Below are 24,016 nucleotides of genomic sequence, written 5' to 3'. Positions count from 1 at the left end.
GCCCACCTTATAAGCCAGCCGCTCACTCTGTTCCGGGCTCTGCATTGGTTCCCGTACCAGGCGAGTCCGGGATCTGGAGCGCCTGGTCCCACTCCCCCCTTGTTGCCCCCGACCCTCCACCGGATCCCGTTCCCGTTTTTAATCCTGTTTGTCTTTGTCCCGGATGGACCGCCCGGCTTTGCCTCGAGACATTTGCCTCGCCTTGGACTTCCCTTTGGACTCTGCTTGGGATTGTTTGCCCCGGTCTCACCCCCCAGAACACCTGCGCACCATGGACGCGCCCCGTTTTAATTCCTGAACCCTGCATGCCCCTTTTCCCCATGTTTTCTTCACTCTTCCCCGGATTGTGTCGTCTGCATAGGGTCCTGAAAGAACGTTCCGTTACAGTTACTTCTCTTTGCTGGGATGACAAGGTGCCGACTGTGTTTCAGTGCAGCTCAGAAGCAAACGTCTGTGTCAAATGTTTTACAACGTCTGTTCTTCAGGTTTTTTTTTTAAAGTATTACCGAACTGCAACACGAGAGTCGATTGCTCTCTCAATCTGATCGGTTCTCAGCCAGATCGATCGGCGGATCTCTTGAAATAAGCCAGTGTATCAGCTTCAGTGGATCAGCAGTGTATGAGGGTATCCGCTTCTTCCAGAAGCAAGATGCGATTCGTACCCAAACAGATACATTCGGGAAGATATTGTGACCACACACTTCTATACACAATATGGGAGAGGTTTACTTTCCATTCCATGATCTTCCTGGTCTTCAGATTATAAATGTCCATATTCTGCAAACCTTCTCCCTTCCTTAAGCAGCATTGTGGACTGAAGAGTTTCAACCCTGAGTCTTCAGAACATAAGAAAAGATGCACACAACAGGACACCACTGGGCCCATCCTACTTGCCTGGTAACATTGAAGGCGATAGAATCACAAAATCTCACCCAGACCCTTCTCGAATGAGCCCAGAGCCCAGGTAACACCAACCCCAACTACCTAGCTGAGAAACCTGCTCAAAACACCCACTAGTCTTTGTGTAAAGACTTCTTTCCTAATTTCAGACACAAATAGTTTTAGCTTCTCATTGCAGTACTGTGTTTTTTTCTACTATTAAGTACTATTAAGCATGAACTAGGCTCCTGCCTATTACATTATTTATTCTCTGCATTCAGATAGAATAACTAATAACTAGTGGAAGTTTCTGGTTTGGGATTTGGAAGTGGAAAGGCACTGGATGTGGGGTCAGATCCCAAGTGAGATGCCTTGTGGGAGTTTCTGCACCTGAATTGCACCAGTAAAACACCTAGCTGATATGAATGGATGCAAATACAAATTTCCTTGGATAAAACGTGTCAGCAGAATAAATTAGAAAACAAATATATAACTGGATCAGCTCTCCTGCCAATATCCTTTGTTTCGACTGAAGATACCAGGATTCGTTTTTGTTTTAGTTCTTTGAATTCTAAGACTGTAATATTTTTTGTGTGTGTCGTTTGTTGAAGAGATTGCTTTAATTATTCTGACTTTTACTGCTATTAACGGTGCGTCTAACAGCCACGTTCGTAAGCGCAAAAACAATAAAAAACATACGTAGCGATTTTGCTTGTTGAGCGAGTCTGTAATAGTGTTTAGAGGTAATTAATTTCACCACTGGCACCTGCTGCGTGATCTGCAACACCGCAGTACAAAAGAACTAACAGCGACATCTTGTGGTCATCCTCTTTCAGTGCAAGACAGGGCCCAGGCGTCCCTGCGCCTCTTCCTTACGTCACCAGCGGTCAGACGCAGGGGGCGGGGCGCGGTGACGTTTATATAAAAGCGACAGCCGCCTGTCCCCTCCCTCTCTTCAGCCGGATTCGGTGACAAGATGGTGAGTGTGAGACAGCCGGCTGAAAACACTTTATTCCAATCCCGCAATTATCTCGGCCATCCTTTGACCGAATGATGTAGGGTGGCTCAGACCTTGTTAATAAATATCTAAATCATACTTTTTGCGTTGCATTGAGTTGTTCTGAAAAGCAATTTGGACTTTTAAGTCATTGAACTAAGTGAGCCTCTATGTCGAACATGGAGGGCTTCAGACTCGTTCTGATCTGTCTAGCAAAACGTGTACGGACTGCAGGAAGACTGTCACCTTTACGATGACATGTAGGTTCAGGCTTTTTATCTGGGGGAATTCGTGTTTTGGGTGTCTTGTTTGACTTTGCGTGTTAAATCGGGTGTCGTATCGGGAAGAAGTGGCGCATTGACAATATGGATCGTTGCGGTCATGTTCTTTTCGAGTCCTTACTAAAACTATGCCGGGAGCACCCAGGCTGAAACCGATTCATTCTTGACGGTGCTGGAGGTGGCGCAGTGTAAGTTTGCCCAGACACGTGTGCGCTAGGCCCTTGCTGGTATCCTGGTCAGCGAGATCCAGGAGGATTTGTATAATCCAGCTAAAAGGGGGGACACAGCAGGAACTGCCACCCAGGGAGTTCCTGTTGTACAGGAGTTCTTGGGTTTCGTGGGAACATGTCCGCACACGTCTTCCCCAGTTTTGCGAGTGCATCAGTTCTTAAGGGGAAAGTTGCGTTGGGAATTCGCAGCTAAAACACTCCCTGGATCTTTGTGAACAGTGCCACTATTAGAGAAATGAACGAGTTTTTTTTTTCGCGATTGTGCAGCAAATCCTGAACAATCGGAAGAAATCCGCTGATTTAAAACAAAACTGCCATGTGGGGCTTGCGATTCCCGGTTCGGGAAGTGACGTAAGGCTGACATGCGCAGTCCCCTCTTTCCGGTGAGCGCTGTTGGTCTGGAGGGGTGTTGATTTTTTAAAAAACGGGCTTGCGAGATCGGTGAGCTGGTGCTCGGAGACAGTCGGGCTATCCCCTGTTTGGAAATGGTAACTTGCCGCCTTTGTGGTCGTGTTTGAGCCCCGGTCCCCCCACTTTCAGGCGCCGGTGTCGCCAAGGCCGCCCCTCAGCCTCGGGACTCGAGTGTGTCCGTCCTGCCCGTGATGAGCCTCTCGACGGGCGGACAGAGCGGGCTGCCCTGGAGCGGCCCCTGCTGAATGTCGAGTTCTGACTGCAGACGGAAGTAAAATGAATGAGTCCCCGAGGTTGAACGAAGATCTCGCCAGTTGAGTAGCGACCCCCTCTAATTGAGGCAGAAAGACACTTGCCTAAAGTTGAAGGCGCATGCCATAGCCGCCATCGGACTGGATATACAGGCCGTTGAGCTGCTTGATTTGCCGAAATTAAGCTTCTGCCCTGTGACGTCGGAAGAGTACGCGAATTAAAATAAAACTGTGATCCATTTCTACAGCCCCCCGCTTAATACCCTACTTAGTCGTCGAATTGCCCTCGTTTGTACAGTGTTGCCTTGTGCTTGCAAGGGGCTCAGTCAAGTGGAAAGCGAGAGAAAGTGTTTGCAGACCCTTTGAATTTCAAGGCGTGGAATGAAGTGACACCCATCTACAAGCCAGCAGGCACCTCGATATGTAGATTTCAGGGTGTCGCGTGGATCGTAGGGGGATGAATATAAATCAAGAGTGAATGAACCTTTATTTTATTTTAAAACGTGTGGGTACGATTGAATAACGTGTAAGTGTGAAATGTTGCTTTGATTTGGGCTGCAGTGGGGGCAAGTTCTAGTTGACTTTGTTGATGGGGGGCGAAGTATTGACTCTTGAACCTGCAGCGGTCTAGCCCAGATGCAGTTTCCCAGAGGGTTGCTTGTAATTTTCTCCTCACTTTTTTTTTTCCTCCTCCTCCTCCTCCCCCCCCAGTCCCACCGGAAGTTCTCGGCCCCCCGGCACGGCTCCCTGGGCTTCCTGCCGCGCAAGCGGAGCAGGCGGCACCGCGGAAAGGTCAAGAGCTTCCCCAAAGACGACCCCAGCAAGCCTGTGCACCTCACCGCCTTCCTGGGCTACAAGTCCGGCATGACCCACATCGTGAGGGAGGTGGACCGGCCCGGCTCCAGTGAGTTATCACACCCACACTGCCGCACTTCTTCATCCCTCTACGCAAAGGGTTGCGGGAGCGTGGAACGGGCTCCAGCTGGGTCGCTCTTACCAGTCATGGCCTCCTAATAATCCCCCCCTCTCTGAACTGGCTTCAACCCTCCGCTCTCCTCCCCACTGACAGTTGGTGTGCGGGGAGAGGACTGGAGTAGCATCGGAGAGGGCTGCACACTGGTGGTGGAGGGGAAGTCCCCATTATCCGTCGGAGCCCTTTCAGTGGAGTGTCCAGGAAGTGTGAGGAATTGTTATAGTGCTGTGGAAGCATGCACATTATTATTACACCTGGAAACAGTGGATTATATCAAGGGGGAGGAGGGCAATGCTGTAGATCTGAGATCTTTTTACGGCTTTCATTAGTAGAAAGGCCTAGCCTGTTGATCCTGCGTGTGGCAGTCAGGGCAGGGCCTGGGCGAACGATGGTGGGGGGTGGCGCTGCCAGTGATGATACCCACGACGGGCGGACAGACTGGGCTCGCCGTGTGCAGCCCCTGCTGAGTGTCGAGATCTGAGTGGCTGCAGTGACCCCCCCGCCCCCCAAACTTCAGACACAAACAGCACTGCAGTTAAGTGTAGCAGCTGTAACAGGCTGTGAATGTCTTGCTGGAACTGGGTGCTGGTCTCTCATAGCCCAACCTTTGTCTTTGGGGAGGGGGGAGTATAAAGTAGAAAAGCACCCTGAAAGTAATAGGGTGGATGGAGGGCTGGTGAGTTACACATGAGTCATGAGAGGTGTGGAGCACCGGAGAACACTTGCAGGTGTAGAGCCGGTGCTGGCAGTAGCTCTTAGCTGGCGGCCACCTTCTCCGGGTGGATTATAATCGGGACAGGTAGCCAGACGGACTTCGCCGAGCGCAACAAGGTGGCCCTTGCGGCGGCAACCCGGCTCGGGCGATCCTCTTCCCCTCGACATCCCGATCAAGCTGAGGGCATGTGGTTTTCTGTCTCCCCTCCCTTCCTCCAGAGGTGAACAAGAAGGAGGTGGTCGAGGCGGTGACCATCGTGGAGACGCCCCCGATGATGGTGGTGGGCGTGCTGGGCTACGTGCAGACGCCCCGCGGCCTGCGCTCCTTCAAGACCGTGTTCGCCGAGCACATCAGCGACGAGTGCAAGCGGCGCTTCTACAAGAACTGGTGAGTGTTCTCGAGAGGCTCGGGGGGCCCCGGCGCCCCGCGGCTGGTCTTGCCCCAGCTGTCTCTCCGCTCCGTCGAAAAGCGCTCCCGACCGCTGTTGGGCGCGGGCCGGTTCTTGTTGCCGTCGGCTCTTAAAGACTTTCGGCACGCGGCTTTTTTGGAATTTGAATGGAAAATTCAGTGTCAGGGTGTTGATGTGTTAGGAGTATAAAGAGAGGTGAAGCCTCTGTCATGAGTCTATACAGAGAATATCCATGACAAGCTTAGTGTTTTCTTCTTTTGTCTTTGGAATAATGGCTTACAGGCAGGAATAACTGCCTTGAGTCAATATTGTGAGCCAAGATATGACAGATCCTTATCAAAGGTTGGGAAGGCTCTTTGTTTTAACTATCTTCTCCAAATACAGTAGTACCCAGGTTTCTGTCGATTTATACATATTGGTGCTTTACGCGAAGGTTTTTTTTTTTGTTGCCCATTGTTTTCAAAAATGTAGTTTCGACCATCAAGCGGTAAAGTAGCATTTGGTGCACACGACAAATGCGTGGAACTACTTTTAAAAAATAAAACTTTGTACTTTGTACATTCTGTTGAATGACAGTGTTACCATGCTGTATGCAGAAACGTGCAATGAACAGGGAATGTAAGATCCAGCATAAAAAAATCTAAATGTTTATAGCCTGGTGCCAGTAATATGGCATGAAATATTGTGTGAGAAGCATTAATTTTCACTAACTTCAGTTTTGTGCTCTGTTGCTGTAAGAGACGGAAGAGAATGTACCCGAATATTGCCATGGGTATATATAAAGAAGTCTATTTCTGTATATTTATATTTCTAAGCCTATTCTCCCTTCTTAATAGTTCACATGTGCTAATTTCCTATATGGTGCACTTGAATGTAGACCTTGGTACGGCTGTACTTGCCGGTCTCTGTGCTGGCCAGCTGAAGCCGCGACCGGCCTGTGTGAACCCTGACTAACTCTGTGGTGCCCTCCCTTCGGCAGCTCCGCTCGGGCGCCTTCGGCCTCGATGAGCTCCGGGCTCCTCTGGCCGGCGGAAAGGGCTCCTTAGAAGCCGTGCCAAGAGCCGAAACCCTGCCCGCCGCGCGCCGCGCCCTTCCGCTGGCCTGCCTCTGGGGGGGCAGTGCCATGAAGGGGCCGTGCCAATCCGCTGTACTTCTCTCTCTCTCTGCCCCCCTGCCCCTCCCTCTCCCCGCCCCGCACGCCGCCACACCTTCCACCCGTGTGTGTGTGTGCGTGCGCGCTTGGTTTGGGCTCCCTCCTGCAGGTACAAGTCCAAGAAGAAGGCCTTCACCAAGTACTGCAAGAAGTGGCAGGACGAAGAGGGCAAGAAACAGCTGGAGAAGGACTTTGCCGCCATGAAGAAGTACTGCCAGGTCATCCGCATCATCGCTCACACCCAGGTCAGTGTCTCCCCCCCCCCCACTCTCGCGGCTGTCCCTCTGTTTAAGTCCTCCATACAGTGCATGCTGGGAATTTCTTGCCAAGTGCCAAGACCCTTTTAAACTGCGTTGGCTCCACGCACAGCGAGGTGAAGAGATTTGAAGGGGGTCTTTGCTCTGGGCTGCTTGTGGTACAGGCGGTTTGGACTGAGATGGGTATTAGATTGGTATTGGGAGCTCCTCGGTTCAGGATAGCAAGCTTGCAGGGCAGGCTGGGAGCAGTATGGGGGGGGTGATGGGTCTATCCGTCACTGGGCTGCCACTGGTGTGGCATGGGACAAGCAGGGGGGGGTGCGTCTGTGATGAGCCCACGGAACACTGCGCCAGGCGTGGCGCCCGAAACGCATGAGGAGACTTTCCATGCTGCCTTCCTTCTGAGGACGCACCCCGGCGCTGTAGTGGGGGGGGGTGGAGGGGTACCTGGTTAATAACAGGTGTGCACTGGTCACAGCTGTGTAGGATTTTGCAGGGAACCCTGAAAACATCCTCCACAAAGGTGGAGCTTGGCTTGTGGTACAAATTCATGTCGGGCCTGCAGTCTTTCAAGTCTGCGACGGACTCTTCCAGGGCTACTTCAGTGGCTTAACTAGCGAGCGCCGGTGCCTCTTGATACAGGTGTAATTGGAGACGGTGAGCTTGCTATACGCCTCCTCACGAGCTCTCTCGTCGTCCACCTCAGATGCGCCTGCTGCCCCTGCGGCAGAAGAAGTCCCACCTGATGGAGATCCAGCTGAACGGGGGCACGGTGGCCGACAAGGTTGACTGGGCGCGCGAGAAGCTGGAGCAGGCTGTGCCCATCTCCACCGTCTTCACCCAGGACGAGATGATCGATGTCATCGGGGTCACCAAGGGCAAGGGCTACAAGGGTACGTCCCCACCACCACCCCTCGTTCCCAGGGCACTGTTGACTGCAGGCCCTGTAGAAATCGGAGACTGTTAACCCTAGACAGCAGCCAGGCTCATAATGATGGGGCAGTAGGGGGCGCTCACCCTGCGGTTTGTGTGGCTTCTTATGCCCTGCTTTAGTGGTGGTCCCCACTCCATGGTCATTAAAAATGCCCGGACATTTATTGACAACAGTAGGGGTGGTTATTCTGGTGTCTGCTCTTTACTTATCATGACCTCCTAATAGTCCCTATCTATCAGTTGGCTTGTTGACTCTCTTCCCCATGGAGGGCTGATGTGTGGCGAGCGTACTGGCGCACACTGGGTGCCATCAGATCTTACAGGTGGGGCTGCACCTTGCCTGTAAAAGCTCTCCGAGTGGAGTGTCCAGAAAAGTGTGGTATAAATGTAAGGATTATAATAAGACAATTTGTTAGTGGTGAGGTCTTGTGAGTAGTTCCAGAGCTTCAACAGAACTGGTTTTGTACTCTTAACAGCAATCTTGCTGGGTTAACGTGAAGGGCTTGCTTCTTTTTAAGTTAATGGACATTTGTGGTATGGTTTTAATCTCCCTTGCTTAAGAGCTCTGTGCTGGCCGCCATCATTGTTAGGGGCCCTGGCTTAATGATGTCGGTCTGTGGTCTAATTTCCCATCACTGATTTGGTACAGATGGATTAATTGTCTGGGTGGGGGTGTGTCTGTGATGAGCCCACGGAACACTGCGCCAGGCGTGGCGCCCGAAAAGCATGAGGAGACTTTCCATGCTGCCTTCCTTCTGAGATTACACCCCCATCCCTGCCACCCCCCTCGCTTGTTGGTACAGACCTGAGGGGCCCAGCGTCGGTCGGTCCCCCAGAGCCTTCTGTGTGCCTCGGGGTTAAGGAGCATCTTGGATCTAGACAAGTCTCCAGAGTCGGACCTTCCGGGCCGCAGTGGAGCAGTTCGTTAGCCGTCTCCAATCAGATCCTTGTGTGCTTTCGGCTTGGGAAAAGTAAATTATAAAGCTGATCAGCTAAGGTTGAATGGAAGAACCAGATATCCCTGTTGCCCGGCAGAATCAAATTTGAAGACTGCTTTAGGCTGGATTAGATTGTCTAGTAGATGAACCAACTCTAGCAGTCAACAAAACGGGCTGCTCTCTTTGCAACCCGAAGACACATTGCAGGTTGTTTTGATGTAGATGTAATTGCACATGCGAGTTCTCCGGTTGGTAGATGCTAGAGCCTGACCTGCCTGAACTTGTGGAGTTGATTTTGAAGTGGGGGGGAGGGGTGCCGGGTTTGGCCAGCTGTGACTTTCCTGGCAGTGCCACTCACCTTGATTTGTCCCCCTCCCTCCCTCGCAGGCGTCACCAGCCGTTGGCACACCAAGAAGCTGCCGCGCAAGACCCACAGAGGCCTGCGGAAGGTGGCCTGCATCGGCGCCTGGCATCCGGCCCGCGTGGCCTTCTCCGTGGCACGAGCTGGGCAGAAGGGCTACCACCACCGCACCGAGATCAACAAGAAGGTGAGCAGGGCGGGGGGCGCCGTGATCCGTGTCCTCATTCCAGCAGCCTCTGCGGGGGGGGGGTCCAGGTCTGGAACCCAGGGGGGCCTGTGGTCCGGAACTCACCGGGGTTTCCCGTTCTCCGAAGATCAAGAGGTGGTTGGAGAGGTGGTGGGGCTGCAGACCTGTAGAAAATCTGCAGATTGATTTGCCACAAGGATATGAAGCTTTGGGGTTTTCAGAGCTGGGGGCTGCTCCTTAAATGTTGGTCAGGAGGAGAGAAAAAAAGTCCTTTAATTAAAATGGATTGTCATCTCTCTAGGTCTACAAGATTGGCCAGGGCTACTACAGCAAGGACGGGAAGCTGGTGAAGAACAATGCCTCCACGGAGTATGACCTCTCCAACAAGAGCATCAATCCCCTGGTAAGAGAACTAAAACCAAGCGTGCTTGCTGTGCCGGGTTTGGCATGGGAGCCCTCGTTTCTGGCGTTTCTAGCAATAGGTCTGGTGTTTTAGGACGCATAATTCAATTTGGGTTTTCACTGTCGTAATGGGGGCCGCATGGTTATGGCGCGATGCTGGATCGTCGAAAGCAAGGGTCTCTCCCTTGCTTTGGAGACCTCCTGCTTTATCTTATATGCCGCAGTAACTCACAGACGTGAAAATAAAGTAATGGCAGTTTATAGATCAGTAAAGCTTGTGGTTTCTTTCCAGGGGTGAAGGGCGTTCTGACTTCTAGTTTCAGATCTCTGAATTGCCTGATTTAATGACTCGTCTCTCTTGAATTGATCACAGTTAAATTCTCAGGCCTCTAGGTAGTAAAGCTTGAACGATTTCCTATAAAATGCGCCGAGTTGGAAACCCCTTGCCCGAAGCGGCAAGGGAGACTGAGTTCCGAAGGGCTGGAGAGATTGGGCACTCATTCGGGGCCTCTCTCCCTCTGCTCGCAGGGCGGCTTCGTGCACTACGGCGAGGTGACCAACGACTTCATCATGCTGAAGGGCTGTGTGGTGGGGACCAAGAAGAGGGTGTTGACTCTCCGCAAGGTAATGATCCGAAACGACCTGCATTACAGATGGGTGTTGATTGCTTTCTGAATGGTGTTTGGGCATGAAGAAAACTCCCGGTTTCATTTGGTATGAAGGAAAAATAAGACCATTTAAATTTTATGTTCGACGGTCGGGTTGTCCCGTTTGTCCTTGGGATTTTAAACCGGAGGATTCAGTGTAAACAGCATGTGGTCTGAATTCGGATCTGAGGGAATTCACGGCCAGACAGCCGACACTGCATGGGCTTAGGCACACAACAGTAGTGCTCACGTGGGGGGGGAAGGGGTTGAATTGTACCAACCTGGGCGCAGGAAGCAGGTGTTACCTGTTCCAGGTGTTTTGGCCAGTAATGTCGTTCCTGCAGTTGCAGCTCCTCCACTGTGGTGACCCACCCCTTTCTCTCTCCCTCCCTCCACCCCAGTCCCTGCTGGTGCAGACCAGCCGGCGCGCGCTGGAGAAGATCGACCTCAAGTTCATCGACACGACCTCCAAGTTCGGGCACGGCCGCTTCCAGACCGTGGAGGAGAAGAAGGCGTTCATGGTGGGTGTCCCGAGAGGGGCCAGGCTCCACCTGGAGGGGTCACTGTTGGCTCGAGAATGCGTTTTACATATAGTGGGGCTCTTCAAAAGTCATTCTTGGACCGCAGCGCCATGCAATTCAATATGTGCAGCCCAGCTAATAAACGGTAACCTAACACAATGCGCGGGCAATGCACAGGATCAAATCCGAATCGATGGACAGGATAAAATGAGGCAAGATCAACAGCTTTCTTGTAAAGACGTTTTTACTCTTGCCTTCATTGCTGCCGAAGAGGGGGCAGCCTTGGTGTCACGGGGCAGATGATTCTGGGGACAGGGAGCCACAGAACAAAAGGCACAGGGTCCCATAGGAGACGACTTATTCCCTGGAGCACAGTTTGAATTGGGATGTAGATCTGGGATTCCTGGAGGAGGTCTGGAGCTAAGCTTTAAGATGGGAAGGGATGTGGATAACTCATCCAGTTTATTTATTCAGTTCTGGTGCGACAAATGTCCAAGACGCAATTAAAAGCTACAAGAGCTTGCCTGGTACGTCCCATTTTTTTAGTAGTTTATTCAGACCTCATTCATGTGGTAGTAACATCTCGAACAAGGCCCCTGAAACTGTTATTGCCATCTCCCGCTATAGTAAGAATTACTGTACACCCAGCTTGAAGGGGTTGTACAGTTGCACAGCTGATCTTGTAGTTATGAACTGGGTTGGCTTTAGAGTCCCTGGAACGCTGTGCTTATTTCCCATTTTGGAAACGGGAAACCTGATTAATTCTGTCCTGGGGCGGTCCCTCTTACTAACTGGCTCTGGCTAGGCACAGATAACACATTGCTTGTTTAGGAGCTTCCTCAGGGGAGGCATTGGCCTTTAATAATTTGCGGTCTTCTCAAGATAGATGGTGACTCAGAGGCTGACTCACGGTCTACTGGGGGCTATAATTATCAGTGACGTGGGCTGGGGGGGGGAGGTGTCGTTATACAGGGCTGCTTAGTGCTGGGTTAGTAGTTGGTCCTGCTGTCTCGCACCCTGATCAAGGAGAGTATAGTTGAATCGCACAGTAAGGTGGTGGCCCTTAACCATTACTGCAGTCTGCACCCTGGTGGTTCCGAAGTGTTCTTGCATCCTTCATCAAACGTTTTTGAAGTAGGCCAGTTATTCCAACCTATGATGTATCAGAACTGTAGAGTCAAGGAGATAGGATTATGTATTTCTAAGATCTGTAAAGTTAAAAACGCATGAAAAAAGTACACATTTTCCTTAATACAAAGGTCTGATGAAACAAGGTTGTGTTCAACGAGCCCATGAAAGATCTGTATTTTTCATGATTTACCTTTTAAAAAAAAATTAGGCTAGAACGCCCCTGTGTTAAGGTTTATTAATTGTCCCCAGATAGAACAGCTGTGAGCAGTTTGTGATCCTTTCTGTCCAGCTTGCCAGGCACTTTAGGGGCGTTGTCTCTTGTGCTGTGGAGTACTGCAGTCAGGAAACTGCACATCTGACACCAGAAACCAGTACAGTACGGGTCTGTGAACGGCTCACTAGGGCTGTGCTTCTTGTCGGACGTTGTGCAGCTTGGATTAGGCTCGGCTGTTGCCGTGTCCGTGCACTGTTCGTAACCTGTGATCAGTTTGCAGTCTGACATCGGGTTCCATTCCAGTGCTACAGTGACCCTGGCAATGCAGTGGGCTGCGTTGTGTGAGCAGCCCCTCTGTTCTTTTGCCAGGAACAAGCTCTCGATCGTCTGTACTAGTAATTGGGTTTGGGTAGGAACTTCTGGGAGACGGCCTCTTTTCCCTGCTCGTGCAGAGTTTTATCCTCTTATCTGGGTTTATCCCAGAGGAAAATGGGAATTGGGGGATGCTCCTTCCTTACACTCTGCCTGTGGGCAGTGATCACTCTTATTTGTAGTTGATCGCTTGTACTTGTTTAGCGCCCTGTGTTTTCACTGAGCCACACCCCTCACAGGATACAGGACAGCGGCCTGAGATCTGTGCAGACCACTTCCAGTTCGTTGTAAGAAATCCAGGCTAAGCCCTTAAAGAGTTACATATTTAGAAACCTGTGTGTGTTTTATTAGCAATATCCTCTCGGTGTCTCCCTGTCATTTTCAGATGTTATATTGATCTGGGGGTGTGGGAGAGGACGGTTATCTGATGGGCTGTCAATAGAGGAATGTGATCTGTATGATCAGCGCGTGGATTTGAAACTGCAGGCGATACCTCAGTGTAAAAGGCTAACGACGAGCACGGCTTGGTGTCTGTTGTGACTAATCTCCTTGATTTTTTTTTCCACTCACAGGGACCACTCAAAAAGGACCGGATTGCCAAAGAGGAGACTGCCTGAAGCCTGCCTCTCTCTGCTCTGTCTCTGGTGTACTGAGTCTTCATGCATTGCTACAGAGTTTAATAAAAACTGTAAAAAAAACTTATATTGGCTCGAGTTTTTCAGTTGACCAGGGACCACTGCAACACAAGGGGCTTATGTAGAAGTGGTCTGTGACCTTCTGTTGGCTTCTTGATGTGGTATTCTATGTTTATTGTTGAAGGACTGGGTTTTTGTAAATGGCCGTGCTTTGTGTTAAGTGCCTCCTGTTCCAGTCCAGGCTTTGATCTCTTAGGATGTAAAAAGGTTATTTCCTTTGTTTCATTCAACACCCTACTTAGAGCGATCATTATTCTGTCACAGTCTTTTGGACATGAGATCTTTCTGTAAAGAAAAACGGAACATTTTGAATGGCCCACACATGGTGTACTGTATTGTGTATTTTTTACGTCAACGCTTACAAGACGACTGAACTTGCGTACCTAGTTCTACGCGTTATTAACTATACAATGAAACCTGAGCTTGTGAAGGCACTTCGTCGTAGCCGTAATTCAACATTAAGAGCTTTAACCGGAGGTTCATCACCATTCAAGTTTACGGGTTCTTAAGCGAATTACTGCCCGGATAAATCGGTAGGCCAGCTTTCTGAGGTCCGGCCGTGTGACTGATGGGAATGGCCGAATTTGAGCAGGCGCTTCTTGGAATTGGGGCGGTCTTCATGTGGCCTCGCCGGACTCCGACTCTGAATCATCCTGCAGTACTGGACCAGTACCGTGGGTCGAGGGTGTGAGGTAGCGAGCGATGCCGGACTGTCAAGATTTAGGATTCATTTATGAAGTCACAACGTGCCAATCGACGTACGTGCTGGGTTGCACACTGTTTTCGTCCTGGATATTTCCTATTTTGCCCCGTCAGTTTGAAGTGAGGGCGTTTAAAAAAATTCTGAATGTCTTTCCTACATGATAAAGTGTATGTGGTCTATTTTGAAGCGCATTGCATTTTCATTACAATATTCCTGGAAAGCAGTAACACCAGTTAAATACGTATATCGTTGAGTGGCCGGGTACATTGCTACGCATTAAATATCCCTTGGAGAGGAAATCGTATTTCATTTAAATGACGACGTCATTGGTTCCCAAAATATAAAAGGTGAGGGTGGTCATCTACCAGTGACTGTAAAGGACACAGTGAGTGACAGTCTAATAGATCAATAATAGGTTGCGGTAGGCGTGACCAAGGCTCTTAACCAATCAAACTGAACACAAGAACAACGCTACTCGTCACACTATAGGTCGCGGTCGAAGGCGGGATTAATGTAGCAGGCCAATAAAATTCTGGATTTAAGAAGGGATGGACCAATGAGGCGTGCTCATTTAGGTTGCCAAGAGACCGTGCTTGTGCTTGGCTTCCGGGTCCGCAAACGGAGATTCGGTTTTTGAAACAAGAGACATTTAACGTGTATGCGGGAAAAGCGATTGCTCTTCTCAAACCAACTCCCCAATCAACACGTTCGCTTTCTTTTTTACTTGTTTAAAAAGTTCAGGTCTTGCGCGACCGCGCCGTTCATCAATGGTGAAGTTAAGAGCCAAGTGTATTCTCGTAGGTAAGAAACACAAAATTACTCGAGGACAAGGGTGTTAAATAGTAATGACTCGATCGCTGCTTACATGTGTGGTGGTGGCTAATTTTAAATTGGATATTTGGAATTAGTGGCCCCCCAAAAAAGCAGACAATAATAACCCGTTATAAAACGCAGTTTCCATAACCCTGGTACCATTATAAAGGTACGTAAAAAACGATTCAACACTTGCTGCACGCAGCCACGCACTGGAGAGCCCCCGTGTCTCATTGAGGACGGAAAAGAGGGGGCCGCTTTTCAGGACTGGTGATTGCCTCTTCGCCTCCGTGTGGCTGTGTGTGTCTGCAGCGGCGGCTGACTGTCTTGTCTGTCTGCAGGAGATGCGGCCGTGGGGAAAAGCGCGCTTTCCCAGATGTTCCGCAGTGACGGATCCCACTTCCAGAAGAACTACAGCATGGTGAGAGCAGGCATCCTCCGGGATTATCCCAGATATGATAAATTAGACATAGGACAAGATGCAGGCTCCTGCGTTTAAGGCGCCGGGTGGACGTTGTCGGCTTGTTGATACATACGGATTTCCTTGCACTTGTGCGTGGGACAGATCGACTGAACTCCGAACTGTAATGTGAAGTATTGCTTCACCTCACGCTTAAACTTGATAGTGCTGCCTGCTATGCACACGAGTTTCTCAGCTTGTGCAAGAGTCTACAGCCTGCAGAACCTAGTACCCTTCACACTGCAGTGCAATCTTATTTCCCGCTCTGTTGGAGATCTGGAACGGAAAGTTAATGTTTTTCGTGCCCGTGTGTCGCGCACAACGTTTTGGATGATTGGAAAAATTAAGGTTGTGTTCTGCGATGTTTTGGCCATGAAGGAAGCAATGTAAACAGTCTGGAATCAGGCATTTCAGTGCATGATGTCATGATGATGTCAGACTAGAATGCACAGTGTAGTGGGCCTCTCACAGCGCATGTATAAGACAGTTTCTGCTGGAGGTGAAGTAGGAGTGTGGTCTGGTCCTAATGTAGGTCAGTATTGCTGGCATCTGGGTGACTGATCCAGGATGCAGGCACCCCAGATTTTGGGATAAGCTTCTGAAGCAACAGACATTAGTAGTAATTGTCACGGGTGGTGACCCCCTAAGTGCAGGAACTCTTTTGCTTTGTAGTCGACTACGCCACCTGGCCATTATAGAGGGTACTCGGACCTCTTTTCCTTGCCTCGGCTTCTGTTCATCTCCCAGGATCACCAGTGCACGCACAGACACTTGTCTAGCTAACAGGTCCCTTTTTGTTCACCAGGGTTTAAAAACATTTGACACTCTCGATCAACACCCAGAGTACGTTAGAAAAAAACCACAACTCAAAAGACACACATTCCAGACTGGGCACAAGCACCCCATTGGACCCTAACAAATGCACCAGAATTTAGTGCAATTTAACATCCTTAGCGCCCTTGACACCTGGTGCCCAAACACCCGCCTTTTTCACCCTGACCTAATATCAACCCCACTAAAACACCGAATGTGTGTCCTGTGTTGTGCGCAGACTGCAGGAGTGGAGGTGCTGACGAGGACAGTGCACATCCCGGACACCAGCGACGGCGTGGTGAGTGCAGCACACTGCCCTCTGGTGGCCCCCACCGGAACACCCAGCCCAAACTAGCCGCTCTCAGATCTCTCCCCTCTCCAGGCGGGAACGACCGAGCCGGGTGCACAGCACTCGGGTCAAACCTGAGATGGTTCGTTTTTTTTTACGAGGAGAGTGTAACGTTTCTCCCGTTGTAGCCGTCAGTTTGAAGATTTCACGTGATCGGCCTGAAGCCCTTCTCATCCGTTTGTTAGCTGTTTCTTAAATAACAAGTAAGAGGTTTATTCCATGCTGAAAAGAGAAGAAAGACACCAGAAGAAGGCTCCACAGCCGAAACGTTATGTTTTCTTTCTTCACTTTTCAGCATGGAATAAAGCTACTACTTGTACCTTTGCAGCCTACACATGCTGATGCAGCTACCCACCTGAGCTATTTCTTAAATTATGTCAGTACACTGCATAAGGTAGCAGTTGCATTTTGATTCTAGTCAGCCTGACTTATGAGATTCTTCATCGGCCTTAATTATCGAATATCTTCCCATTTCATAATGGGCGGTGGGTGTCCATTTTCTGCTCGCAGTCTGCTTACCGTTCACCGTTGACACTTGTTATGGTATGGCTCGGATACCCAGCTGGGCCTGGTTTCATACTCCACCTGCTGTTCGGTCCAGTGCGCTGCGCCGCTGCAGCGAGCCGGAGCTCCAGAAGGCATTTGCATTCACATCAGGGCTTCAGCAAACGCTGGTGACAAAGGGAGCAGCTGCACCGTTCTTTGTGTCCAAATTGTACTGCTCCAGGGGTGTTCGTTTGTAGAGCCCTGTACCATATACGCTCAAAGCAGCGATCTAGGTTGGGTGTAAGGTAGGCAATGTACTGTCACAAGAGCTACAATTTGAGCTAACAGAGCAGGGTTTATGACTCACATTTAAATAAGAGCCGATTTCAGCAAACTGCAAATAACATGTTTGCATGTGGGCATCGGCACTTCCAGCTGGGTAGAGCTGGTAGCAAGGCGCTGCAAGCAGATTCATGCCAAGCCCCTAAATAAGGGGTAGAAGCATCAAATTCACTGTGAGCGGCCGAGGAAGGAGACTCCCCTCAAAGCATATGAATGAATTGCTAGTACAGCACTGGAGAGTGGGGGGCCAGCACAGTGGCACAGGGATTAGCGTGGCTGCCTCGCAGTGCTGGGGGCCCGGGATCCATTACAGACCTGGGGTGCTGTCTGTGTGGAGTTTGCATGTTCTCCCCTGTTTGCGTTGGCTTCCTGCGGGTGCTCCAGGTTTCCACCGTCCAAGTCCAGACCAGCTGGTAGGTTAACATGCTTCTGGGGAAAATTGGCCCTGCTGTGAGTGTGTGTTTGTATCGGTCTGCCCTGTGATGGACTGGCGTCCTGTCCAGGGTGTACCCTGCCTTGTACCCGTTGCTTGCTGGGATAGGCTCCAGCTCCCCTATGACCACGAGTCGAATAAAGCTGTTAGAAAATGGATGGATTGTATCGAAGACAACTCGGCTGGCATATTTAGGTTTTCCTGCATAAAAAGCACTTTTGGATGAGTTCTGTATTGTCTTTCTCAGAATACATTTGTCATCAGAAGTCTTATCATTTGGATGTTTTCCTAATCAAAACCCCTGTGCTAATCAGCAAAGCATGTTGCTCACTGATAAATGGGAGCGATGAAGTGAGGCGAGAGGGTTTCTCTGCTCAGCACTTTATTTTACAGTATTCATTAGAGAAAACGAGCTGCGGTTTGAGGCAAGAGTTTGAAAACCTGCAGTCCAGTAAGGATCCTATATTGGTGGGGCAATGTTCTCTATCTCACCCTGGATGCAGGTGCTTATCTATTCCTCTTACACGACAACTTCAACTATCTCTTAACTGCGGGACAGTCGTGACACCTGCAATCAGTCTGCCTCTGTTCTTGATAAAATAAAAAATATCCCACATAGGCTTGACTATTCTGCCAGTTCTGGAAGCCTATAGGGAGGACCCATGTAAATATAGATAAAAATGTTGCTGAGCTAGGATTGCAGGGTCTCATCCTGGACTGGGACCCTGGCTGTGATCTCCAGGCTGTAGGAGCTCATCCCGGACTGGGACCCTGGCTGTGATCTCCAGGCTGTAGGAGCTCATCCCGGACTGGGACCCTGGCTGTGATCTCCAGGCTGTAGGGGCTCATCCTGGACTGGGACCCTGGCTGTGATCTCCGGGCTGTAGAGACTCATCCTGGACTGGGACCCTGGCTGTGATCTTCATGGCTCTAGGACTCAGCCCGTATACCCCAGGCTGTGAAAGACTGCACTGGATAAAGAGGCAATGGAGGGTATTCTCCACCTCCCTGCCCTTCGCTCTTCGAAAGCAGCCGAAGAGAAATCAGTCTTGCACAGAGAGGTGCAGCACTCACTGCGCCCCTCAGAGCTGCTCTGTTCGAATGCATTAGCATGCTGCTCAAAACGCGCAACCCAGAGCAATCAATCTGCACTTGAACACTGCAGGTTCTCGATGCACGCTGTTAGCAGCTCGGCACACTCCAGTAACGAGAGGAATCGAGGGCGGGGGCTTCAGCGAAGGAGAGACCAGATAATTGGGGAGTGGGAGTGAAAACGTTAAGAACTGGGGGGAAGTGAGGCGCAGATCAAGAGAGAGACACGAGGAAGGAAAGCATGCAGGTGCGAAGAAATATAGGAAGTCAGTAAAAAATATCAAATTTAATTGACATTTTTCTTAATTTAAAAAGAACCCAAATTCCTGTGATGGCAATTAAAATGCGGTTCATTTTGCAAAGGTTTTTTTTTTCCCCTTTGTCCCCTTCATCCATTTCAAACGCAAGATCTGTGGGTTTTGGCTCTGCGTCAGTCACCGAGCTTTTAAAAATGCACCTACCGGGCACGATTTCACAAGGGAGTGAGCCGTTAGCTATATTGGAAGATTGTGCTGGACAGCCCAGCGCTAAATCCAATGACGCAGCAGTTGGCAGGACAGAGGGGAAGCTAGCCGATCTGGGAGAACACGGACGTGTGAGATGTAAATGACGGCCCTCCTTTTGATAACCTGACACTTCCTCGGCTTTTTTTTAGCCACCTCAATTACATGTCATAAGGAATCAGAGTGTTCACAGCTGCAGATATAACACACACATGCCTCTTGGTGAGCATCCCGTTATCCTGTCTTGTAATGGCACTTAACCGATACATTCAAGCTTTTATATTATCGCTGCTTAATATTCTTCATAGTGATCCTGAATCCCAGGGGCTTCTGAGTGAACAGGCTGATGTAGACCCGTATCCCAACGTTCCCAGTAGGTCTACAGCCTGGATTTGTCTCCAGAGTGGATCCTAAAATTCAAATGAGTCCATAGAAGAATAAATCATTCAGCGGCCATTTTTTTAATCCAGGGTAGCTGTATTTGCGGGTCTTATTGTTGTCTCTGCTGTATTCACAGATGAGGTGGGCAGTGAGGTTAGACAGTAAGAGCCGTGTTTATAGAGATGGACAGGGGAGTTTACTTGCCATTTGCAACAGACAACACACAATGTAGAGAGTATATCACAGAACAGTAAATAATAAATAACGACAGTATGTACAGACAATAAACAGAACAATAAATACGTGGTAGCCAAAGGCAAAAGTGGGGAGGTGCTTTGAATTCAGTGGTGCTCAGCCAAATGTCCACGCCAGGTACACAACTGCTTCAAAGCCCATCAGCAAAGTGTTTTAAATAAAACACATCTTTTTCCCATCCAGGATATACAGTTAAGTCGACATTTATGTCCTAGACGCTTGCTGGGACAGGCTCCAGCTGTCTTGCGACCCTGAATTGGAAGAGGCGGTTCGAAAATAAAAGCATGTAGCAGTACGTGCAGAACTGATGAGCGCTCGGGTTGCAAGAAAAATAAGGACTTCCGTGTTCACGATTTGCTGTCATTGACAGGAGCTGTTCATCTTTGACTCGGCAGGGAAGGAGGTCTTTCTGGAAGCCTGTGAGAAGCTGGTAAGGGCTCCGATTTTGCTCTGTGCTTGAAAAGGGGCGGGCAGATTAGCTCATCTGCATTGTCCTGTCTCCTCTCTGAGGCTCTTCTGCGCTTGAAGCCCAGGTCAAGCCCCAGGAGGGAGTACAGAAAAGGCCACAAAACGGGGTCCGCAGCGGGTCAGCCGATCCAGTCAGAAACGGAGCATAAGGGAAAAGAAAGCACTTCAGAAAATGATGTTTAAACCTGCAGGATCCAGTTAAAGAGAAGGAGCAAGCACGTGTGGGAAACGGATATTCGAAAGGCTGAGAGGGCAGTTAAAGGGGGTATTGCAATGGCAGGTAATGGGGAAAAATAAACGGGTTTGTTCAGTAAGTGTTCTTGCACTGCTCCATGCTGTGCTCGCCTGTGCAGTGGGAGCAGCCTGCAGTGCTGTGCCTGGTCTATGACATCAGCAGCGAGCAGTCTTTCCGGAACTGCGGCCAGTGGCTGGAGAGGGTCCGAGGACACAGCCAGGGACAGCACGTGCCAGGTGAGGGAGAGGCGGCAGGTTTCCCTTCTCCGTTTTACTCTGATTAGCCATGCTTTGTACCACACTTACCCAAGACACGTCCAGTATTTACCACATGTATGAACATACTGGAGATGGGCAGCGCAGTGGCATAGTAGTTAGCATTGCTGCCTCGCGGCACTGGGGCCCCGAGTTCAGTACCTGAATGCTGTCTGTGTGGAGTTTGCATGTTCTTCCAGTGTTCATGTGGGTTTCCCCCTGATCCTAAATTGGAAGTGGTTAGAGAATGGATGGATGAACACAGACCACTCACTGGTCAGCCACAAAGCACGGTGGAAAACATGTTTGATTGAAGTGGAACTCAGGGTAGCAGGTAGGCAAACCCAATTCAAACACTGAAATCAACATGTTATGCACATTCCATGTTCCAGGAGTACCAGGAAACTGAGTGGATTGTAGGATATCTAGTTGGAAAAAATAACTTGCAAGCACGCCTAGTTCATGCACAGCATTCATTAGTCATTTTCTAATCATACAACACAACAAATATGGCACGTGTCCGATGTGTCACGTTCTGTGAATTCTGCAGAAGAGCGAATTTGAAGTGTTCATCTTTGAGTTGCCCTTTTCTGTGAGCAGCGTATATGTGTAGACCTTGGAGTCAAGCCCCCGACTCGGGCAGAGATCCAGGAAGCTCCAAGACCGGTTCTGCACAGACCACACGAACTCCAAACCCCTTGCCTTCAAGAGTTAAAGTGCCTTTGTGAGTCTTTGGAGAGGCCCAAAAGCATCTCTTCTTCTATAAGGCCGGTTGCACATTCAGGAGTTCGAATCCACTGATGAGCTTACAGCTTGCTGTAGTCTTCCCTTTGCGTCTGTATAAGTCACAGACCAGAACCAGTGGGCTCGTCTGGGTCCCCCCAGAACCTCATGGAGCTGCGTCTGTTCTGGCTCTGCGCAGTGACGGTTCGCTGTCTCGCAGGGGTGCTGGTCGGTAACAAGACGGACCTGGCGGCCAGGAGGGAGGTGGAGTCCGGGCTGGCGCAGGAGTGGGCCCAGAGCCAGGGGCTGGAGTACTGCGAGACCTCTGCGGTGAGCCCGTTTCCCCCCTCCCACAGTCCACTGGTCCACAGAGCACTCAGTCACGTCTGACTCCTGACTTCCCCTCCTCTGTGCTCTCATCAGAAGCCAGAGAGGGCAAGTTCTAGCCACTGCATGGTTCATAGCAGGCTGACATTTCGTCAACTCGTCCGTAACAAACCTGTAAGTTTAAGGACCAATAGGGAGGCCCCAATATTAGAATAAGAATAGAAATACGTTGCTTAAATGCTTATTGAGAAGCCCTGTACTTGCTTTTCAGAGCTGAATTTTACTGTGCTTCCCTTGCATGGGCACAGCACGAGCTGTTCTTCAGAGCAGCGTTTTTCCTTGAGTGCTCTTGAATTTGCATGAGTGTGATTTCAGGAAGTGAATTCAGTTAAACCCCAGGCCTTGTGTGTGTGTTTGTTTCTCATACAGAAGGAGGTGGAGAACTGTGAAGCCCCCTTCCTCATCCTGGCTCAGGTCTTCCACCAGCTCTATCAGGACAGACTGCAGGCCATCCAGGCCCTGGCCTAGGAACGAGCGCACACAGGCACGCCGGGCCTAGTGACCCGGCGGCACAGCAAGCGCCTGGTGTCATCCCAGACGCTCCCGGATTGTGTCCCATCTGGCTTTTGTCAACCCCCAACTGTCTGCATTACTTTTTTGCTTGATTTTGACCATCCGGATGGTTGTCATCTCCTAGAAAAATGTACACTTCAGGCTTCCAACTTCCAGACCTCTGCTGGAGCACGCTTTTGATCCTATTAGTCCTGAGACTGCACGTTATCGTCTGGGCTGAGGCAGGGAGGTCCTATGGAGGAGGCACACAGCTGGCCTGGTGAGCAGGAAGTTAGCTAGGGATTCCTCAGGAGCCTGTGCAACAGCAGCTGCAGAGAGCCGAGAGCTGCGTCTGTCCTCTGATCAGCAGCTTAGACTCACACCCGCAGGCCTGCCTGATGCTACAGGAGTCGGAGAGAACGTCAGTGTTCTTATTGTCTCTGCCGTCGGAGATGTGGCAGTGAGCCAAGTCAATGGAGAAGTGGTCAGTCTAACATTGGCTAACAATCTGGGCTTTCAGGATATTTGATACTTTCACAAGTGGCAGTTCTCAAATGATATGCAAAACTGGTCCTCATTAACTCGACTTGGGACAAAAGGAAAATAAAAAGGTGCTCAGGTTCAGGAGATGGTGAATCGTCCCTCTGAGCAGAAAGGTAAAGCAATAGTTGTTGATTCCAAATGTGGATGTTTTTCATTTTCAATTGCATATGTAATTAAATTGCTATATAAAAGGTCCCAAGAATGTGGTTTAGGTTTTAACTTAAATTGCATTTGTGCTTTTGGGAAAGAGTTTGCAGAGAAGCAGATAAGACTACAGCACGGCCAGTTCTACAAGCTGGTGGCTCTTGTATGGGAACCAGCAGCAGGGGCGTCTTGCTCTTTTGAAGCACATGTGCTGAGGCAGGCGTGCGCGATCAAAGCCGTATGAAATGTTTTGCTTTTCTGCATCATCAGTAGTTTGTAAGGCTGCTGGATGTGGATCAAAATGCTGTGCTTAGGCCGTCTTTTCTGCTCCTCTGGTTTATTGGACAGGGGTTGGCATCCGTCTTCCAGTGTGAGCTGGCAGCGCCCTGCTTTAATCTCTCGGGAGCAGACAGGTATGCTGAGGAAGAACGAAAGGGTTTTTTTTACAATAGAGAACAATCTGTTGGTATTCGTGAGCAACATTTTTTTTTGTGATAAGACGGTGTTCGAAAATTGAGCAGCAGGAAGAGGAACAGCCTATTTTATCTTGGTCATATCTGCACTGGTTACGGCCTATTTTGGCAGAGGAGTGGCGGTGCACAGGTGTTCCTGTAGCCTTTTTAGCAAGCTCAATTTGGCTTAAAGCTATCGAATTGGTCCTTATGTGCCTGGCTCAGTCAGATCTCATCCCGGATTGAGCACTACGATGATGTGTCTGCAAGGGCTCGTGCTGGAACGGAAACCGTGTTAACTTTTCCAAACTCGCTGGACAAATTATTTTAACTCCATAGCTGGGGCTGAGACATCCTTGGTGTGGTTGAGTGCTGTAGCCCATTTCGATGTGGGTTATTTCTCCGAGTTGCGCAACCAATCAGTTTGTTCTCAGTGTGTCGGTTGTCGCTGGGAGTCAGACTGGGTAAGTTGCTTTCATCGTCACTCTCTCTTGCCATCTTAACATTTTATGGGATCCTTTCTTAGCCTCCTGTGTACTGTGAAGAATCTGTCTGTTCCTCTAGGATCCCTCTGCTCTCCGAGCTTATAGAGGAAATGCTGTTCCCCAATATGATACATGTTTGCTTTACTTATAACCCATTTAGTGTACATTAGGAGCACAAGATATATGACATATTGTTACAAGCTCTTTCTTTTATGCACTGAGTCATTCTCTTGCAACTGAAAGTCT

The 24,016-nt window shown here is 49.8% G+C and overlaps 2 protein-coding genes and 2 non-coding genes across 6 annotated transcripts; all 4 read left to right on the top strand.

Moving 5' to 3' along the window:
• The first annotated feature begins 2,851 nt into the window (after positions 1-2,851).
• rpl3 (ribosomal protein L3) lies at positions 2,852-12,962 on the top strand. Its single transcript, XM_088606540.1, has 10 exons — positions 2,852-2,875; positions 3,761-3,953; positions 4,956-5,124; positions 6,409-6,544; positions 7,263-7,449; positions 8,815-8,975; positions 9,277-9,378; positions 9,906-10,001; positions 10,426-10,545; positions 12,835-12,962. Exons 1-10 carry the CDS (start codon positions 2,873-2,875, stop codon positions 12,877-12,879), a joined length of 1,212 nt encoding a protein of 403 aa, XP_088462666.1. The 5' UTR covers positions 2,852-2,872; the 3' UTR covers positions 12,880-12,962.
• LOC148648719 (small nucleolar RNA U83B) lies at positions 6,875-6,969 on the top strand. The gene has a single exon (XR_015926613.1). It is a non-coding gene; the product is annotated as a small nucleolar RNA U83B (small nucleolar RNA).
• On the top strand, positions 8,161-8,257 carry LOC148648718 (small nucleolar RNA U83B). The gene has a single exon (XR_015926614.1). It is a non-coding gene; the product is annotated as a small nucleolar RNA U83B (small nucleolar RNA).
• A 1,089-nt stretch (positions 12,963-14,051) lies between the features above and the next one.
• On the top strand, positions 14,052-22,891 carry ift27 (intraflagellar transport 27 homolog (Chlamydomonas)). Of its 3 annotated transcripts, XM_088606542.1 has the most exons (7): positions 14,058-14,461; positions 14,815-14,894; positions 15,985-16,044; positions 19,958-20,017; positions 20,409-20,526; positions 21,488-21,597; positions 22,024-22,891. In XM_088606542.1, the coding sequence occupies exons 1-7, from the start codon at positions 14,428-14,430 to the stop codon at positions 22,120-22,122; spliced, it is 561 nt and encodes a 186-aa protein (XP_088462668.1). In that variant the 5' UTR covers positions 14,058-14,427; the 3' UTR covers positions 22,123-22,891. The 3 variants fall into 3 exon arrangements, with proteins under 3 accessions (XP_088462671.1, XP_088462669.1, XP_088462668.1); XM_088606545.1 differs by lacking the exon at positions 20,409-20,526 and having other exon boundaries at positions 14,052-14,461; XM_088606543.1 differs by lacking the exon at positions 15,985-16,044 and having other exon boundaries at positions 14,053-14,461.
• Positions 22,892-24,016: the final 1,125 nt, after the last annotated feature.

The sequence above is a fragment of the Lepisosteus platostomus genome, chromosome 14 (assembly GCF_059453375.1).
Source record: "Lepisosteus platostomus isolate fLepPlt1 chromosome 14, fLepPlt1.hap1, whole genome shotgun sequence".
Taxonomy (NCBI): domain Eukaryota; kingdom Metazoa; phylum Chordata; class Actinopteri; order Semionotiformes; family Lepisosteidae; genus Lepisosteus; species Lepisosteus platostomus.
The sequence above is the reverse complement of the archived record's forward strand: the minus strand, read 5'-3'. Positions and strand labels throughout refer to the sequence as shown.